At 38.2% G+C, this 17558-nt stretch overlaps 1 protein-coding gene across 1 annotated transcript in view; it reads left to right on the top strand.

The window, feature by feature from the left end:
* ATG10 (autophagy related 10) overlaps nucleotides 1-17558 on the top strand; it is a 79746-nt gene that overhangs the window by 39579 nt on the left and 22609 nt on the right. The window contains exon 3 of the mRNA XM_050913329.1: nucleotides 10473-10599. Coding sequence (XP_050769286.1) covers nucleotides 10473-10599 — 127 coding nt within the window. The remainder of the gene's footprint in view (nucleotides 1-10472; nucleotides 10600-17558) is intronic.

The raw sequence follows: 17558 nt of genomic DNA, 5'->3' as shown, positions 1-17558 counted from the left end.
CTAATTGCTCTAAGTATTTTACATAGCTTATTTATAAAGTTTGAAGGAAAATTTATTATTTATTATTTATTATTGTTGAACAGTTGTATACAGAACAATCTCTTCAGGTCCTTCCACCTAGTACTGAACAATTCAACTGCAAGAAGAATTCCCTAAATTGAGATAAATTAATGTATTTAACAGCTCACCCATTATATGGATTTTGCATCTGTGTAAAATTTCTATAGTAACACTATACATGAGCTTGGCCAAGTGTAGCTATGTACAGTGTGTACCATGTCTTGATTTTTGTAAACCTTCTGCTACAGTGGTGTTGTCTGGTCATTGTATTTATGTAGTATTGTTGACCATTACAGGTGTTTTCCACCACATACTGCGGTGGAAATATTTGGGTATTGTGAATTCTGTACTGGGCTTTCTTGTCAAATAAAACAGAGTTTGCGAGAAGATGGAGACTGTTAGAAGATTCAGTCCAGACAGAAACATTGTAAATAATTCATACAAATTTTCTACTTGGCTTTAAAGAATTGTAAAGCAAATTCCAAATTCTTAGTTTTGGAGTATAGCTGCCTTCAAGGTGCAGTTGTATTGAGTTGTACAAAACTCTTGGTGGTGTATTACTACAGATGAGATCCTTTTCTACTTCTGTATTTTCTTTATTTTTCCATGGAAGTCTCCTAGCCATATTATTCAGCCATAGGAATACAGTATAGCTATCTTTATTGTTAGATAATGCCTTAACAGGCAATTTTTAATTGCAAGAATGTATTGCATTGTGTCTTCTCATTAGAATTTTGTGAATTTTAGCTGCATTTTGTCAAACTACAATTACTTCTTTGTAAAGCTTGCTAGCAGTTAAATTTGCATTGAGATCTATTATGTACCACATTCCTGGAAATTAATAGTATCATGTAGTACAGCATGGCAGTTTTCATTTGAGATCACACTAATAAAAGAAGTAATTCAGTACTTTCTTTCCAGCCACTATGAATGTCTGCAATATACATTTGGGCTGGTTGTGATCAATGACATTTGATAACATTATATTTATTAATACTTAGAATATTCTTACAGAGTATATTTTTGAAAATTAACTGAAGGGCTTTTGACCTGCCCAAATCTGAATTCAGAGCTTTACATTTCCTATGTAACAGTGGTTAGAGACTAGAAAGTAAGTACATCTGTATTACATCATATATTAATAAAATAAACAGTTTTTCAGAGCAAGCAAAAGCAGAACGTATTTGACTTGGTAGAGTCTGGCCCTGTTCCATAAAAAATATATTTATTATAGCTATACGTTTCCAAAAAGAAAACGTCACTGGATCCTAATATGCTACTAGTTTTATATAAGTGTAGCAACAAATTCAGATTTTTTTTTTGAGAATTTACAAGGAAATTCGTAATTATTTTGAGTGATAGTTAAAATTTTTGAATTAAGATGATTTTGAATTTGAAATAGATCAATATATTTTAATTTTCTTTTCCTGTTATCTTAATAAGAATAATATATATGCTTTAGCCTTAACGTATAGTTAATTTAATTGGATCTCTCATATTCAAATAAACTAGTTGTAATTAAGCTACATTGTTTATGATTATTGTTTCTAATTGATGTGCTTATATAATATAGGCTATGGCCAAGCTTAAATTAGCATCGCAGGTAACTTTTAAGTTGTATCATTTTGACAGACGCTAACTTAATTGGATACTATTTCCTTTTTCAACTAGGCAGCATGCAGCTATTATACTTATTGCAGTAAGTCACTGTCCCAGTGACACTGCCTTTCTCTTATGGTGTCTGGGGTGGGCACCAGTGCAGGCAAGCCTCCCTGAAGTGCTTGCCTGGCCCCACCGTGGTGGCCAAGCCCGTAGCACCGCAAACGACTCCAGAACAGCACCTTCCCTGCTTCCCCTTCAGCTGCTTTTAATTGTAACCTTTAACTTCAAATTTCTTGTTTTGATAATGCCAGATTCTGTGACAATTTGAGCATTTCTGTCTGTAACTTTTTCACTTGAATTACTGCTAAACACTGTCTGTCAGTCTTGGCACCATTTTCATACAGTTTCCCATCTGAGAAATTAATGAGGATTTGAGTTTGTATTCTATAAAGTAAAGGTTTGTAGGCATTTGCTGTCAGTCTCCCCATTGAATTAAGCATGGTCAAAACTGGGTTGCTGCTGAGATTCTCAAAGCAGAAATAATAATCCTTGTTCTAAAAAAATAAAACTGACCTAAAATACAGCTGAACTGCTACCATCGTCTTCTAGTGTAGCAATTTTTTTTCTTTTTGCCTATTACAAAGCATAGAGCCCAGTCCTGGAAGCACTTCAGTTCAAAAAAGCAATAATCTTGTGAACTAGTGCTTAACCTCAAAGTAGTAACTTATTCCAATTTGTACAAATGCAAGATAATGACAAAAATAATGGGAAAATCCTGCAATATGGTTTGTGTTTGGATGAAATTCAGTGATATAAAACTTTGCTTGTGTGTGAATTTTAATTTTTTTACTCTAATAATTATTGCAAACTAACTGCAACAATGTGTAGTTATACATACTTGATCTGTTTTTAATGAGCCTTGAAAACACTGTGCACCCCTGTGTATATGCATAGCTTGTTCACATACAGTAGCACTGTTGAGGGCTGGTGTGTTTTGCAAGTATTTTTTATGAAGGTTTGTGAATGAAATTCCAAAACTTTCTATTAAACATAGGTTTTTTGTTGTAATCCTACAGTAGGAAAATTCACAGCTCTATATCACTGGAGTTCATATCCACCAAAGGACGTGGATGCACTTGGCAGCTCTGGCCAAAATTTGGTCTGACAGAATCCCTTCTCACCTGCCCCTTAACCTGGGATGTGCCTGGGGGCCGTGGGGGTCCAGTCCCAGGTTGGTCGTGCCATGAACTTCCACGGCCCCTCTTGCCCTCAGGACCGGATCTAGCAAGGCTTTTGAGAACATGAGTGCCCTGCAAAAGAGGGCCAGAGGAGATGCTGGTTGTCCTGTATTGCCCTGTGGTACGAGAGAAGTTACGGGCGATCCTGATTTTGGTTCTCTCCTTTGGCGGAGGGGCTGGAAGCTGCTTTGAAAGCATCTGACTCATTGGGTGTTAAGGTATTGTGGAAGCTGTTCTGCTTCATATGGAATAATTGAGTGTACGTGGGATGAGACAGAGGAAAGGATTTTGGGCTGATGTTTACAGTACTCAGAAGAAGAGGCTGGAGTTTCTGTCCCTGCAGAGGGGCACATGCAGAGTGGTCTCTGTACCTTATCTTATGACTTTTCTTACAGAAAGGCTAGAGGCAAAAAAGAGGAGGTACGGGTACCGCCATCTCTAATTGCTTCATATCTCACCATGCTTAGAAAGGAGGACTGCTGTAAATGCCTAATTCCAAGGAATAATATTGACAAAGGATATTGGTTGGAGGTAGTGGAAGTAAATGCATCCCTACAGCTTACAGATGAGGTTGCTCTGTTCTTCTGCAAGGTGTGTGTCTGTAGCTTTGCATGCACCCTTCTTTTAAGAATTTCAAATAATCTAGGTTAGTCCATTGTCCCTCAGGAGGTGGGCCATGTCTCTCCTGCTCCTTTGATTACCTCGCCTTGTTTCCTAGCTTCAGTGGGTGTTAACTGTAGTTTCCACCAGAAGAAGTTTCCTAACATACTGTGTCTCAGTGCTTCAGCCCTGTTCAGAATGGAGTCTTATACTTCCTACATAAAAAAGGATAAAACATTTCTTCTGGGGGAGGAGGGAAGCCACCAAATTCTGCATTTTATATGTGATGACCCAGGAAGAGTGAAGAGTGATTTTGAAAGAATTCCCCACCTTTATGCGAAGAAAAAATTTACAACTGTTTTCATGGTCCATTGCTTCTTTTGCTTAAATTTTGCTTTCACTTGTGATAGCAGTTTTAAAGCAATCAAAGGACAAATCTAATTTCCAACCATTAGAAGCAATTGTTAATGCATGAAGGAATACTGCAATTTTATGTGCTGCATCTTTTTGGGGTGGAAGTCTTGGGTTTGGTCTTTTGGTATGCCTTGAATGACAAAAGGCTGTAGGGTTTTTTTGTTAGTAACCTGTATTTTGGGGGGGAAAATAGTAATTCTAATAATGACTGGATGCTTTAACAGTGTCACGGTCACAGTGCTGACTTGCAGTCAGAAGGTTTTCCTTTGGGAAATGAAGTATTTCAGGGATCTGTGTACCCATAGGAATCCATTGCCTGTTTACATTAACTCACCTCTGAGTTTTTCCATTGGTGGCATGGTGGCTTTTCAAGGTAGCTGCGTCTTCCAAAAGAAGGCTCTTTGGACACGGCATTTAATAACATCACCAACTAATTTAAGGGCCACTTTCTTTGTTATTGAGGGGCAGTATTTAACCAGGTTCTTCGCTTGGCTAACTGAATTTGAAGAAATCCAAGATAGTGGGGAGGATTTTGTAGCTGCATACAGAAAATAAATATGTAAGATAACTTTGTTATTCTTCAGCGCTCTTTTGTTATCCTCATATTGCCTCATCTGTCACTAATGATGGCGGCACCGGAAAACACATGCAGGTTGTTGGTTTCCCCATATATACTTCACATAAAAGAGCAATTTATTAATGTACATAAAAATGCTGCAACTGGTGGCAAAGACATTTGTACACCATTCATCTTACACTTAAATTATTCAGGAAGGTGTCCACATTTTTATGCATTTTTGCAGGCCATGATACAGTGGGGTAAGTTTGATTAGAGCCTATAAATTTTAGCATAGTATGAATATTTAATAGTGAACAGAAAATACTGACAATCACTTAATGCAAACTGAAATTCTTCTACTACATTAAAATAAACCCCCCCATGTGCTAGGATGGTTTTGAGGTTCTTGCGAGTCTTGGTTTGTTGGGTTTTTTTTTCCTCGGCATGTTTAGTTTTGCAAGGAGATTTTTTTTTTTTAATTTTCTAGGCCTCCTTGCAATTTTCAAGTAATACTTCATTTTGAGACTTGAATCCAGGTACCAGGCATATTGGCAGTTCAGCCTTCACTCAGTCAGCCAAGCTTCCATCTCCTGCTATCCTCCAGCTTACAAGGACTATCTGAGCTGTCATGAGGGCGTGAGGTGGGCTGCTGCCCAGAGGTCTGACTCTCCTCCTCTCCGACCAGGGCTCACTGACCACTGTGACTCCATGCTGTGTTTTCAGCATGGAAGGGAAAAGGGAGGATCAGATCCAGAGATTCGAGGTCTGTGTAAGGGTGGGGAATGACTTGAGACTCTGCACAGGAGGGACAAAAACCGGCAGCAAAATGGCCTGCAGAGACTAGACCCGTGGGGGCTGCAGGCAAAAAAGTGAGACACAGTCCAAATAAATGTGGAGAACACCCAGGAGGAAGAATAAAGAGCGCAGATACAATCTCACCATGCTGCCGCACCCTCCACATTAAGCTCTGTTTTAATTCTATCTGATGAACACTGTCCTACCATTGAGTTTTCATGTTCAGCTCTCCCTATTTGCCAAAAGGAAAGTGTTGAACAGGGAGGGGAGCTGCTCCCTGAAAGCTCTTGTGTTTCACATGGTAGCTCACAGTCATCTCTGAAGAAAGAGAAGAGCCGTGCTGGAGAAACAGTGATGCATTTGTTTTCAACTTTAGAGGCTGAAATGAAATTAAATGTAAATGTATTCCAAGCAATGAAATCGGATTTGCTTACTAATCTGGATTACATCTCCTTTTTCCCCCCTCACAACGAAACTAGCAGTACCAGTAACTGTGCCTGCGTCACCTCTTCCTCCCTTTCCTGCTTGCAGTCCAATCCTGCCATGCTCCTGCAGGAGAATTTCCCAGGAGGCTGGCCTGCAGCAGGAGGAAATGGAGGTCAAGACAGCAAGAAAAGAGATGAGGAACATGGGAATTGGGAGAAAGGCAACAGTGGCTTGAGATCCAGGAGAAATGTGCCTGCTCGTCTTTAAACCACTTAGCTTTTCCCCAAAAAAGGGCATTAGGGCCTGCTTCTGCATTTCAAAGGGAATTTGGGCTGAGCAAGGAAGGCTGGCTCAGCCAGCCTCTGTGGGTGAGGTGGAGAGGGAAATGCTTGGTGTCAGCAGAGAAAAATCCCTTTTTTATTAGGTAATTCTGTCGCCTTCCCAGTTTACCCTGTCTGTCACTTCCCTGGCCCTTCCCTTTCCTTTGGAGCCCTCCCTCCAAAGGTGACCTGCCTTAACCGATACCTTCCTGCTGCTCTTCAGTCTGCAGAGCACAGTTACTACTAAAGAGTATAAAAACATGCTATTAACTCTCTCCTGCTGTTAAATTAGCTTGTTACCAGGGGTTTTAAACTTACCTTCTTCATCAGAAGAAATAAGAATAGTACAAATATTTTATTTTGCCTTCAGAATGACATGCAGCATCATTTCTTATCTATTGATTTAAATAATTTAGCATTTTAAAAGGAACAAATCGACTTAATTTGTTTCGGGGATACTTAAAGGTTGAGAACAATTTTATATCAATTAGAATTAGTGATAATTCATTTATGATGGAACTAATATAATTAATTAGGTAGTTGCTGCTTATCTTTTTTCTAATACATACATTGCTTTTAAACATCTGCTCAATAGTCCATTATGACAGCATGAGAATGATTTTACGTGAGAGCAATAGAGGAGCAGATGCTTCCTGATGACAACTTTCCAATTTGTTTAGGAAACAGTCAGTGAGTCCTGGATTCACAGTTTTAACTTGAAGCATGGTAAGCATGCAAGCAAATTTGCAAAGCAGAAACAAGAAATTGAGAAATCAAATTACTTCATAGCATTTTTAATGATTGCAATTTGGTCAAACCCCCTTTTTTGTTAACGGTTTAATTTTATTTTTTTTTAATGCAGGTGTGTTTCTTTTGTCTTTACAAGACCTAAGCAAAATTATGAATTTGTTTTGTCATGTGTGTACATGCATGAATGTTTTGCAGCAGTTATGGAATCTTCCGAAGTTAAAATTGATTTCGATATTGTCTATTACAGTAATTAAAATTCAGGATTAGCTCAAAAAGAGATAGAACAACAGTATACATAAAAAAGAGAACTAGAACAATTACTTGAAGAAAAGACTTAATTGGGCTATCATATGACATCTATAAAAATAAAATTCTGTGGATTTTTTTTTGTAAGTTACACCTGCGTTTTATATTTATGGCTTTATCAGTAGTTGGTTAAAGAGTGAAAAATAAATCTCTTCTTTTGGGCTGATACAAAACTCTCTGAGGCTCCACGGTTTTATTCAGCCATGCATAGATTTTTAGATGTTCCAAAGATCGCCTAAAATGACTGTACTCATTTTATTCATCTCATCAGCAAAGTTCATCTCATCAGCTAGAGAGATACCATCAAAACTTTTAGGCTCCAAAATGTACTTTCCCTGCATAAATACTGTGTGTCGTACTTACAGAGACTGTAAAGTACAGGATTACACATCAATGCTGTATCTTTTTATGTAAGAAATCTTGAAACTGCTGTTTACTGAAAGGAAGGGGGATTAGAGGTGGCCCTAAGAAGGATTCAGCTATCTACCTTTGTATGCAGATCACAAATACAATGTGCCCACTTGTCGCTAGAAACAGCAGAAAAAGAGATCTGAGTATCAGAAACTTATTTTGATAAGTGTAGAAACTTTGTAGTAGACCGAAGTCCATCTTGTTACAGAGCAGAATGTCAGTTTCAAAGCTTCTTTGAGCTTTGCATTCAGCTGAATGCTTGATTTCAGAAACTGCCCAAACTATCAGTCAAAAAAATCCAGGATAATGCAAAATAAATGTGTCCAAACATAATTCTGCTCTCCAAAAGAGTAAAACAGTAAAGCTGCTTTCTTCCCTTCTCTGCTGCCTCTCCTGCCATCAGACTATGTACATCTTCTGGGAAGGCCGCTTCTGGATAAAATCACCTTTCTCTAGAAGTAATAGGATATTTTGGGAAGTACCTCACTCTCTAATGTGTGTCTGGTAATGGCAGGAATTCTTAAGGTTTCCCAGTGGCTGTCTCAAGGAACAATGAAATTAGAAAGTCTCTTTTGCTTTCCTTTTCCTAATCCGGCAAATGAAGATAGGAGTTGCTTACCAGCTGAAATCTCTGCTAACCCAGTAAGTTGAATTCTTAATGATGAAGTTGTTCCTAGTTGTTCCTTAATTTATGACTTTATGAGATAGTAAGTAGGGTTTTTATAAAGCATGTTTTCCCTAAGGGTATACAGGTTTGAGTATTTCATTTTTGAGTATTAACTTCTTTTCCTAAGTATTTGGAGGTAATAAAGAATATGGCTTTCTTTATCATTCAGTCTAATATAGTCACAAATTAGGTAGCAGTATTTATGTGAGGGTGTACAGTAATTTTACCCTTATATACAGAAAGCAGGAGAGAGAAGTATGTGTATACATACAGCTTTTTAACAATAGTATGTAATACACTAACAGGTAGTCTTGCCATGAACAGGTAGTCTTACCATTTCCAGAAGTATTTTTTTAGGGCAGGGTAAGCTAGTGACTAAGCAATAGGCAAGGCCATAATATCTGATGAAACATTAATGTCTGTAAAGCAGTATGATTTTGATTCCAGGAGGTTGATCCGAAAGGGTTTTGTAAATTTTAATGTAGGTTCAGTTCTGAATATGGACTCTTTCCCACCCCTACAAACTTGAAAGGCATTCTGTAGTTGTTTTTGCTTTCTTTTACCACAGACTGCTGCTGTTCTTTCTTTTACTATTCTCACTAAAGCATTGAAAATGGATCAATTTTAAAGAAAGTTCAGTATACCATAGAGAAGAAATTTCTATTTTCCTTGAGAGTTTTTTTTAAATTTGTATTTCACGTCTAATCGGAGGGTATGACATGTGCGAGGAGGAACATAACTTGCCTTCTTAGTCTGTTACACATTTACATGGGAACTGGGCATAGCATACCTAACTGTACCTGGCCCATGAAGTCGGGTACAGTGATCATCATTGTCCCTTCTGGCATGTTGTCTTTAGTATCCCTTCACATACAGTTTTTAAAACTAGGTTGACACAGAGAGCACTTTCTTTAACATTCCCTTTCAGTGCTTTGGATATCTGTTTCCTGATATGCTAAAATCAACCATTCCTGCAGCCGTCCAGAATTTCCCAGAAACCTTCTGTTCTGTGAGAATCTATGATTTTCTCATTTAATGTCCAAAAATGTATTTACAGTACCTTGGTCTGTAGCTTCCCAAGGTCCAGGCTTTCCATTTGTGATCTTCTATCCATGTGCCTCAGCAGCATCTGGTTGTCTAATACACTAAATTTGGGGAAAATCACTTTTATGTGGGCTATAAAAAAAAATAGAAAGTATTTTGTGTGTCAGTACTGTTATAGTTTATCAGTTCTTATATCTCTTCATAGATCGATTCATCGCTGAGTTAAGGATGTGAGATAAAAATGCAACATAGCTTTAAATTTCTTGTGTGTTAAACCAGCATAGTGTTCAGAGGATGGTGGTTCTTCCTTTCTGTTCAATCTTTTTTATTTTGCTTGGACAGAGACGGTAAGCCAATATTCACAGTTGCTTGGCAATAGTCAAGTTGTGAAATGCACACCCAACCTGTGGGGCATTATGGTTGCTTAGTCATGCATGTGAATTTGGGGGTTTGAAAATCGAACAAGGCCACACCCATAGTGTCTTCTTGGAAAGTTTGTTCTAACATTTAATCTAAATGGCATTATTAATTTAATGGTTCCATTTTCAGAGATGTTAAGTATTGACGATTTTTAGAAAAGTCAAAACAACTGGGTGCTTAGCACTGTTTGCATATTAATTTGAAATGTTAGGAAATTTATGCTGCAACTCAGGTATATCTCAATGCAGTAAGTTTCATCTCGTCTGATTTATTTCAAATCTGCAATAAACTTTATTTACTTTACACCTGAAATATACATTAACAGGAAAAAATTGTCTCAGTTTTAGAAGTATTATTAGCAAAAACAACCTCTGGCAAAAAGCCTTTAAAGAAAGTAGAACAGAGAATTTTTGGTGGATACATTTGATTTGTCTTTTGGCAAGCAAAACCAGATTATTTAAGGATACACTTTTAAAATGGTCTATACTAAAGGTAATGAGGAGAGATGCAGCTGTAGTCACCTTGTACCAGTTACTGTACCACAAAGATTTGAGAGAGCTTTTGTCTTTTGCTTACAAAAGCAGCCTGCGCTTAGACCTCAGTTCTGCAAATGCTTACCCATAGTTCAGTTTGTGGAAGTAAGTCTGTAAGATGTCTTTGTAGGTTTTGGACTTTTGTGATTTTCTTGCTAGTATTGAAAAATTCCTTCGGGAATTTAAATGAGTAGTGCTGTGAAAGGGGTAATTGCCATTATTTCTGTTCTGTATATTTACTGAATTTATTACAATAGCAGTAATTACTTTTCCCTTGATACAAATACAAAAGTTGATGTATTACTGTGTTCATGTTTGTTGTTTTAGGAGTCTTTGGATGATTCTCAAGTAGCTGGAGTTTGTGCAACAGAAGAAGTGATTCGCTATGAATATCATGTCTTGTACTCCAGCAGCTACCAAGTACCTGTGCTTTATTTTAGAGCATGCTTTTTAGGTAAGACCAGTCTTCTATTAGAGAAGAATAAAAATACGTTAGATGCAATAGATGTTAAAAGCACAGATTGTGTATTAAAATGAGGATCAGAGTAATGATCACATGTAATAAGAAAGTAAGAGATGAGGCTGTTCACCAGTAAATTTTGTAATACTCCCAACACAGAGCTTCAGGACCTTGGAGTGGATGATATCATCTCAGCCTGAAGGAGGCTGATCTTTGGCTCCTGGCATCTTGCCTGTGGTTGACTAAAACTGCTGGTCATTTTTCTTGTTCTTTTCTTTAAATGAATACAAAAACTTAAAGCTGCAGGTTTGAATTTGGCTACAAAACAAGTGGACGTAATTGCAGTGCTTCAGCAGAACTGTGTCTCTTTCTTTGGAACCTGAATTTGAGCCACAAGGCTGGGATCTAAATGTACCTTTAAAAGTGTATGCAGTTTTCTATTTAAATTTGCTGCTTAAAAAGATGAAATAATACCGGTAAGGTATTGCCTTTTTCTGTCTATTAGAACTGGCTCTTGAAACACTAACTGATCTTCTTTCCTCTCTGATATGTACATCTTCTTACCCGTTACTCAATTGCTATAGCCACTGTGATTTCACTCACCATCCTGTCAGGAAGGAAGGAGGAACACACAGCCTCCCTCCAAGGCCACTGTTAGTATTATTTAATCAGCAACCATAGAGTGATCACACTGCAACACTGGCTGTGCTCTGTTCCTCTCTGCCCGAAGACTGTGTACCTAGGGTGGAGGGATTGAAATCTTGAAGTCATTTCATTCAGTCTCCTGCATGGTAGCATCAGCATCTTTTGTGTTTTGAATAATCTCCTAACTTTATCTAGATAAAGATGTCTGAATGTTGCCAGTGATATCTTTTCCTTTTTAATTAAAAAGTAGCTTAAGCTACTTTGAATGTGTTTGGTAGATTTAATCACTCTCTGCCTTATATTGTTTAATGGTTTCTAATTTTGCAGTGTTAGCGTTTTAAAAGGCATTTTAGATTTAAAATTGAAGAACAAATTCTCATAGACTCCCTGGTGGAAAGATTTTAGTCTGAGGTGCAGTTTCAGGAATGGATAATTTGGGGTAAATTTTCAAACTGGGATGTGGGGAATTTGGGACATTGCCTTTACCACCAACAGAACTCATTTGCACACATCCTGCTGCAAATTTATTTCTAGAATTATTACAGGCATTTACAAATGTGCAATGTTTTGCATTTAGACTTATTGTGCAGACAGGAAGATAAAGAAAGTTTTGCTGTAAGAGACAGATTAACCTATTTGTGGTTCTGAAAAATGTCATCTTCTTGGTTTTAGCTGAATTAATAGTGCACTGTCTCTACAGAAGGGGATGGAGACGCTGCAGGTAGAGGAAATAGGACGCTATTTCTGCTGTACTGTACTTTCATATAATTAGTATTCACCATAAGCAGTTAATCACCAGAGAAGAGCTCCCAGAGACAAAACAAGTTGTTTAGCTTGTCAGCATCAGGGAATCGGAGGTGTTGAAACATGACTCCTTATAGCTGGAAGTGGGTATTACAGAAGCTAGTGGATGATCTAATGCACAATCATAGTATTATGTGCCAACAGCTCCCCTTGCAGTACAAAACTGTAATTGTTCCTACAAGTACAATTATGTTTTAAAACACTTCTTGGGGACCTTTCACAATGGAAAACAAGGACTTTTTTTAGATAATTCCTAAAGTCACCTGGGTTTTCTTCAGCATTTAACATTCTCTTTTAACATTTAACATTCTCTGACTCTTGAGGAGAGAAGGATACAAAATGCTGGCAATAAGTACTTTTCCTATGGTGTTTTCAGCTAGTATTCTCTGATTTTACTTATGGATAGCTTACTTTTGAAAATGAAAAATTCTGTCATCCCTGCAAGTTATTTGCCTGCCTGTGATGTGCTGTCTGAAGGTCCCAACAGGGACCTGAAGGTTTTCAGGAAGGTACAGATGACAGTCAGTCACAATCACTTGAGATATGTGAGCAAAGTATCTTTTGTCTTGTCCTGAACCTGATATGAGGAAAACTATAGGCAATGCCCTGAGATTTTTTTCCTTTGAGGTAATAGTCTTCATGTGATAGGCTCCTCACCTTGTTTCTCAGACAACTAGTAATATTCACTGCATTCCTCATCTGAAATAATCAGGGAAGAATCTTCTGAGACCTACATCAATTTCCCAGTCTAAATTCCTACCATTATTTGTAGATTAAATAACAGAATCGGTTCCTCACAAGTCTCTTGTGAGCTGTTCATGGTTTCCCTTGAATCCTGTCCATACTGATCCTCATGTTAATTAGAGCTTGTTGCAGGAGGTGAAGGTGAGCTATAATCCTTACAGTGTTTCCACAGCTCTGCCCCATCTTGCCTTCCCCAGCAGCAGGGCACAGAGTTTGAATTCAAAACTGCTTCCTCTCTGGCAGTATGTTAAGTGGCCATTACACCTCGAGGCCTACCTAGGAAATAATAATTCTTCTGTTCAACCTGACTAAGTAGTTTTGCTTGTTTTGCAATATTCACTTCCTCACTTTGTATGTTATAATAGCAACTGGTGCCAGCCTGTCCAAATCTTCACTCTTCCAAATAGACACTTTAAAAACTTCTCTAGAACAATTAAATCCTGCCTTTCTCCCACCGTATGTGAGTCCAGTTTTCATTGACTTGGTCTCTTGCAGTCCCTCCTAGGAAAAAGGCTTCCAGTAGAGTTGCTGGGGAGATTTTCCTGTCATCTTCAGTGTGGTTGGCATTTTCAGGAGCTTGTGTCAGTGAGGACATCCAGGTTTCACTCCTCTCTGCTAGCAATTGTGCTCAAACATTACAGATCAGTTCTTCCTGCAGAAAGGCAAAAGTTGCGTTGTATCCTTATCCTTCCTGCTGTCTAAATTGGATGAAATAACTTATTTTCTGGAATACATCTTTAGACCTCTTTTTTTGGTGCGATGAAGTTTGATATGTAAGGTAGTGCAAGGTAAGGGTTTGAAATTTTAATTGCAACAGAACTAAAACATTTTGAGAGACAGCTAAACTTTTGGTAGTCTCTGGGGATAGATTTACAGGGAAGATCTTGTTCTGTGCAAGGACAAATACTTCAGCTGGAAGTAATGATGAAGTGTGATGACTCTGTCTGGAAAGATGTTTGGGAACATTATAGGATACCAGAAGATATTTTTAGGCTACATATCTATACGTAAGAAGCATTTTTCACTACCTCATGATACTTCCCATGTGGCATATATTCCTAAATTCAGACCTGCTGAAGTCCCAGTCTGTGTCAGGAGCTCAAGGCAGTGAATACCTCAGAGTCTCAGAGAACTAGGTGTCATTTCTCCAAAATCAGTCTTATGCATGCCATACCCTTCAGAAATGAGAGCCCTTCTTTCCTTCTCTGGCTTCTGAGATTACCAAATAGGTAGTTGAAGAAATGCATGAACCCCTGCTGATATCTGATGTCAGCAATTAGCCCTCTTAGAGACAGATGGTATAGGCAATTAGCCTTCCCCTTCAATGCTGGCATCAGCCAGATGAGCTGGGCTAGGTCCAGTAGGCTTTCTTTAATCAGCAGAGTATTTTCCCCTTTTCCTAGTCTTTAAGATGTCAAGGAACTTTGTCTTTTCCTGAACTGTCATCATCTGAAGCCATACATTCAAAAACCTCTTGTACTGACAGTGAGGTAGCAGCAACACAATCACAGGTGGACACAGGCATCATTCAGGAATCACCCTGAATGTTAAGAAAATAATGGCTTGTCTCACACTTCTCGCCTTACTTTTCATACAAAGGTAGAGGAAGAATCATGAATGCTGGCTAAGCGCTGAAAAGAAAGAGCAGAACTAATGGGAGTCAATAAGGACTGCAGCCTAATTCCTCTAGAAAAGAGGGAAGGAATGGGATTTTCAAGTTGACCTGCTCAAAATACGTCTAGCTCTCTGACATATAAATAGATCCTTGCCAATAAAAAACATGCTAATCAGTGGTTAGAGAGAGAGAGCTTGTAAGATAATGTGACTTCCTCCAACCCTGAAGGCATGACTTTCTGTATTTGTAACCATACTGGGCCTGACTGATGCACTTTCCAGAATACAGACTTACCCCCTGAACTCAAAAGCGTGTAACCACTATGTCCTTTCTCAGAAAGATAGCTCCTCTTAAGAACATGTCCCATATGAACTGGTTTTATTGTGGCTTTGGGCATAAATAAAATTGAATAATGTGTATAATCAGATATTGTCCTAAGCTGTAAGGGTGTTTTTTCTTTTGTGGCAATGGTTTCTTAAGAGTGTTTCTTTGGAAAGTATGCCAGAATGAAGCCTCAAAACAATTTGTGCACCATTTCACCAAAAGTGTCAAATAACCTTTAATTGGAAATCTAAGTAATTATTAAAAGCCTTCAGTAAACATCAAGAAAACAGAATACAGCAACCTGGGAAGCCTGAAAATTTTCTCTGAAAATGTATATGAAATTTGTATGCCTAAAGAATTTCTGCTCTTTGCAGAAATTAAGGTGCCAAGTCAGCTGGGAGCTGCAACTCGTATGTAGTCTTAATGCCACACCTTGCTGCTGTTAAGGGGCACTCAGCCATCTGCTTATTCTTATTTGTGGTGACATAAACAAGTTAACCCCAAGTGGACCATCAAGAAGCTTTTCTCAGAAAAGTTTGTTATAGTCTAGACAGTTTAAATAATAAAAATCTGAGTTTGTGGTAGAAAGGCTGTAGTTGTTCTTGCCTGACTGTTAAGGCAGATGAACTGGTTGATTCGAGCCCATAGTAATTAATGTCAGAGACAAAACCCATACTAAAGGGTTCTTGACTCCTATCCTTTATCTCCTTTCTCTTAACAAAAATCTTAGTTGGTTACTTCCCAGGCTCTTTTGGCCTTTCTTGCTGGGTAGATGTCAAGTTTATTGTATCAGAGTCTGCATTTTGCAGAGCCTGGGTTGGTACTGACGAGCTGATGATGTGTTGTGTGCCAGATTTGTGGCATTACGGGCATGGAGCTTCAGACAAAGGTACAGTAAATCTGGCACGACCCACAAGCAGCTGTTGCTGTGTGGTGTACCTTTCCTTTCACTCTGTAATTGTTTAATGAGCTGACTTATACGAAAGGTACATATAACCACAAACTTTCACTTCTGTCTGCACATGCTCCCAGCTAGACTTGGGATGAGACTCTGGACAAGCTGCAAGCACCTCAGCAGCTGTGTCATCATGGGTGGATGATGAGTAAATGTATTGCTGGGCGAATCTGAAGCCTATGCCTTCCTCTCCTGCCACTTCTCTTGGCGTGATGGTGCTGTTGGCTTCTTTTTCTGGCTGAACTTTTTGAGTTCAGGTCCATCACAGGAAAGAATGAGACAAGAAGCAGAGAGGCTGCTTGGCTCAGCAGGTGCCACAGTGGCCCCTTGTTGCTAGCAGCAACTGCTCTGTCAGCCCAGCTGGATATTTGAGGTCTCAGTGGGTTGCAAGAATGTGTAACAGGGCTGCTAAACATGTGAATGGTGGCAGCGCTGGAAAAAGGGGTCTAAAAGTGCCCGAAGAATACAGATGTGTGTTTTGTGCAAATCTGGGAGCTTGCAAATAAAATTGATTCACTTACATTATCCTAAGCAGATGACCAAAGTCACACAAACTGAGGAGTTTTAAAATATAAAACACACCTCCAGACAGATTGCCTGAAATGGGTTTTATCGTCCACACTTGTCTTCTGACACTGAAACAGGAACAGAACCAAAACAGACTGCAAAAACTGCAAACTCTTCTTCTTCTTCCCCAGATGCTTTCTAACAACCAGTCCTTCTATCAGTCATTTTAAGATCTTAGTGTAGTTCGAGGAGTTTTTTTGTTTGTTTTTTTGTTTTTTTAATTGAGAGAGAAAATGCCAGACTTTCAGGTCTTCATCACACAAAAGAGGATGGGGAAACTGCCCATCCACTCCATCTCCTTTTGCAAGGGTCTTGCAGTTCCCAGCTATGTAGCTGAACCTCACATCCATTTTAAGTATTGATAACTTAGTCTTTCCTGCTGCATCTGGCCTCCCATCTTCTAGAAAACTGAGCTAGTAAGTTAAATAAGAATTTACAGGAACACAATACTTGTGAGCATGTGTGAAAGCTTACTCAATTTAAAAAACACACTTAATTCAAACTCATTTAAAGCTTACTGAAATGCATTAAAATAGTGCAGAAAATTAATAATGTAGGGCAATTTAAGTCCAAGCATATGTCGATATATAAGTGCATAATCAGAATGCCCAGATCTATTTTTTGTTCCTATGTGAAACATTGCAATTACTGTATATTAACTATTGAAGTATTTTACTGTCTGTGACTTCACTCCAATGTGAAGTGAAACTTTCAGTTTGGATGTATTTTTTTCTCTGAAATGAAAATAATTCTATACTGAAATATGATGGAAGATACACTGCTTCTCATACATGAAGTAATAAAATCCATGAGGTAAAGACAAAGCTCAATTTTAACTATAATATGATTAATGCTTCAATAATAATCGATCATTTCTGTAAATGAGATTAACGGTTAGAGTCAGAGTAATCCATTCCATGTGTACAATCTGAATTTGCTCAAGTGTTACTATAAAAATTCACAGATACAAAGAAAGGTGTACAGAACAAAATCTAGAGTGGCAAATCAAATTTTACATTAGAATGTGTGTTGTTCTAGATTTTACATTTGGACTTTATCTGGATTCTCTTTTCAGGTTGAATAGAAAGCAGAAAATTGCAAGTACGCATGGCATCTTGTATTACCTGCATACGGATGATCTGAGCATAAATACATCCTTCTAAAGTTAACTTATGCTCTTGTAACAGATTTCTTAGTAAATGTTAGACCATCTCCAGCACAGCTCTGGTATCTGCCATCATAAGACAGAGGGCATGACAGTCTGACAAGTCTCACGTTCATACGGATGGCATAGTATAG

Source organism: Gymnogyps californianus, chromosome Z (genome assembly GCF_018139145.2).
Source record: "Gymnogyps californianus isolate 813 chromosome Z, ASM1813914v2, whole genome shotgun sequence".
NCBI lineage: Eukaryota > Metazoa > Chordata > Aves > Accipitriformes > Cathartidae > Gymnogyps > Gymnogyps californianus.
This window is presented reverse-complemented; position numbering and strand designations above follow the sequence as displayed.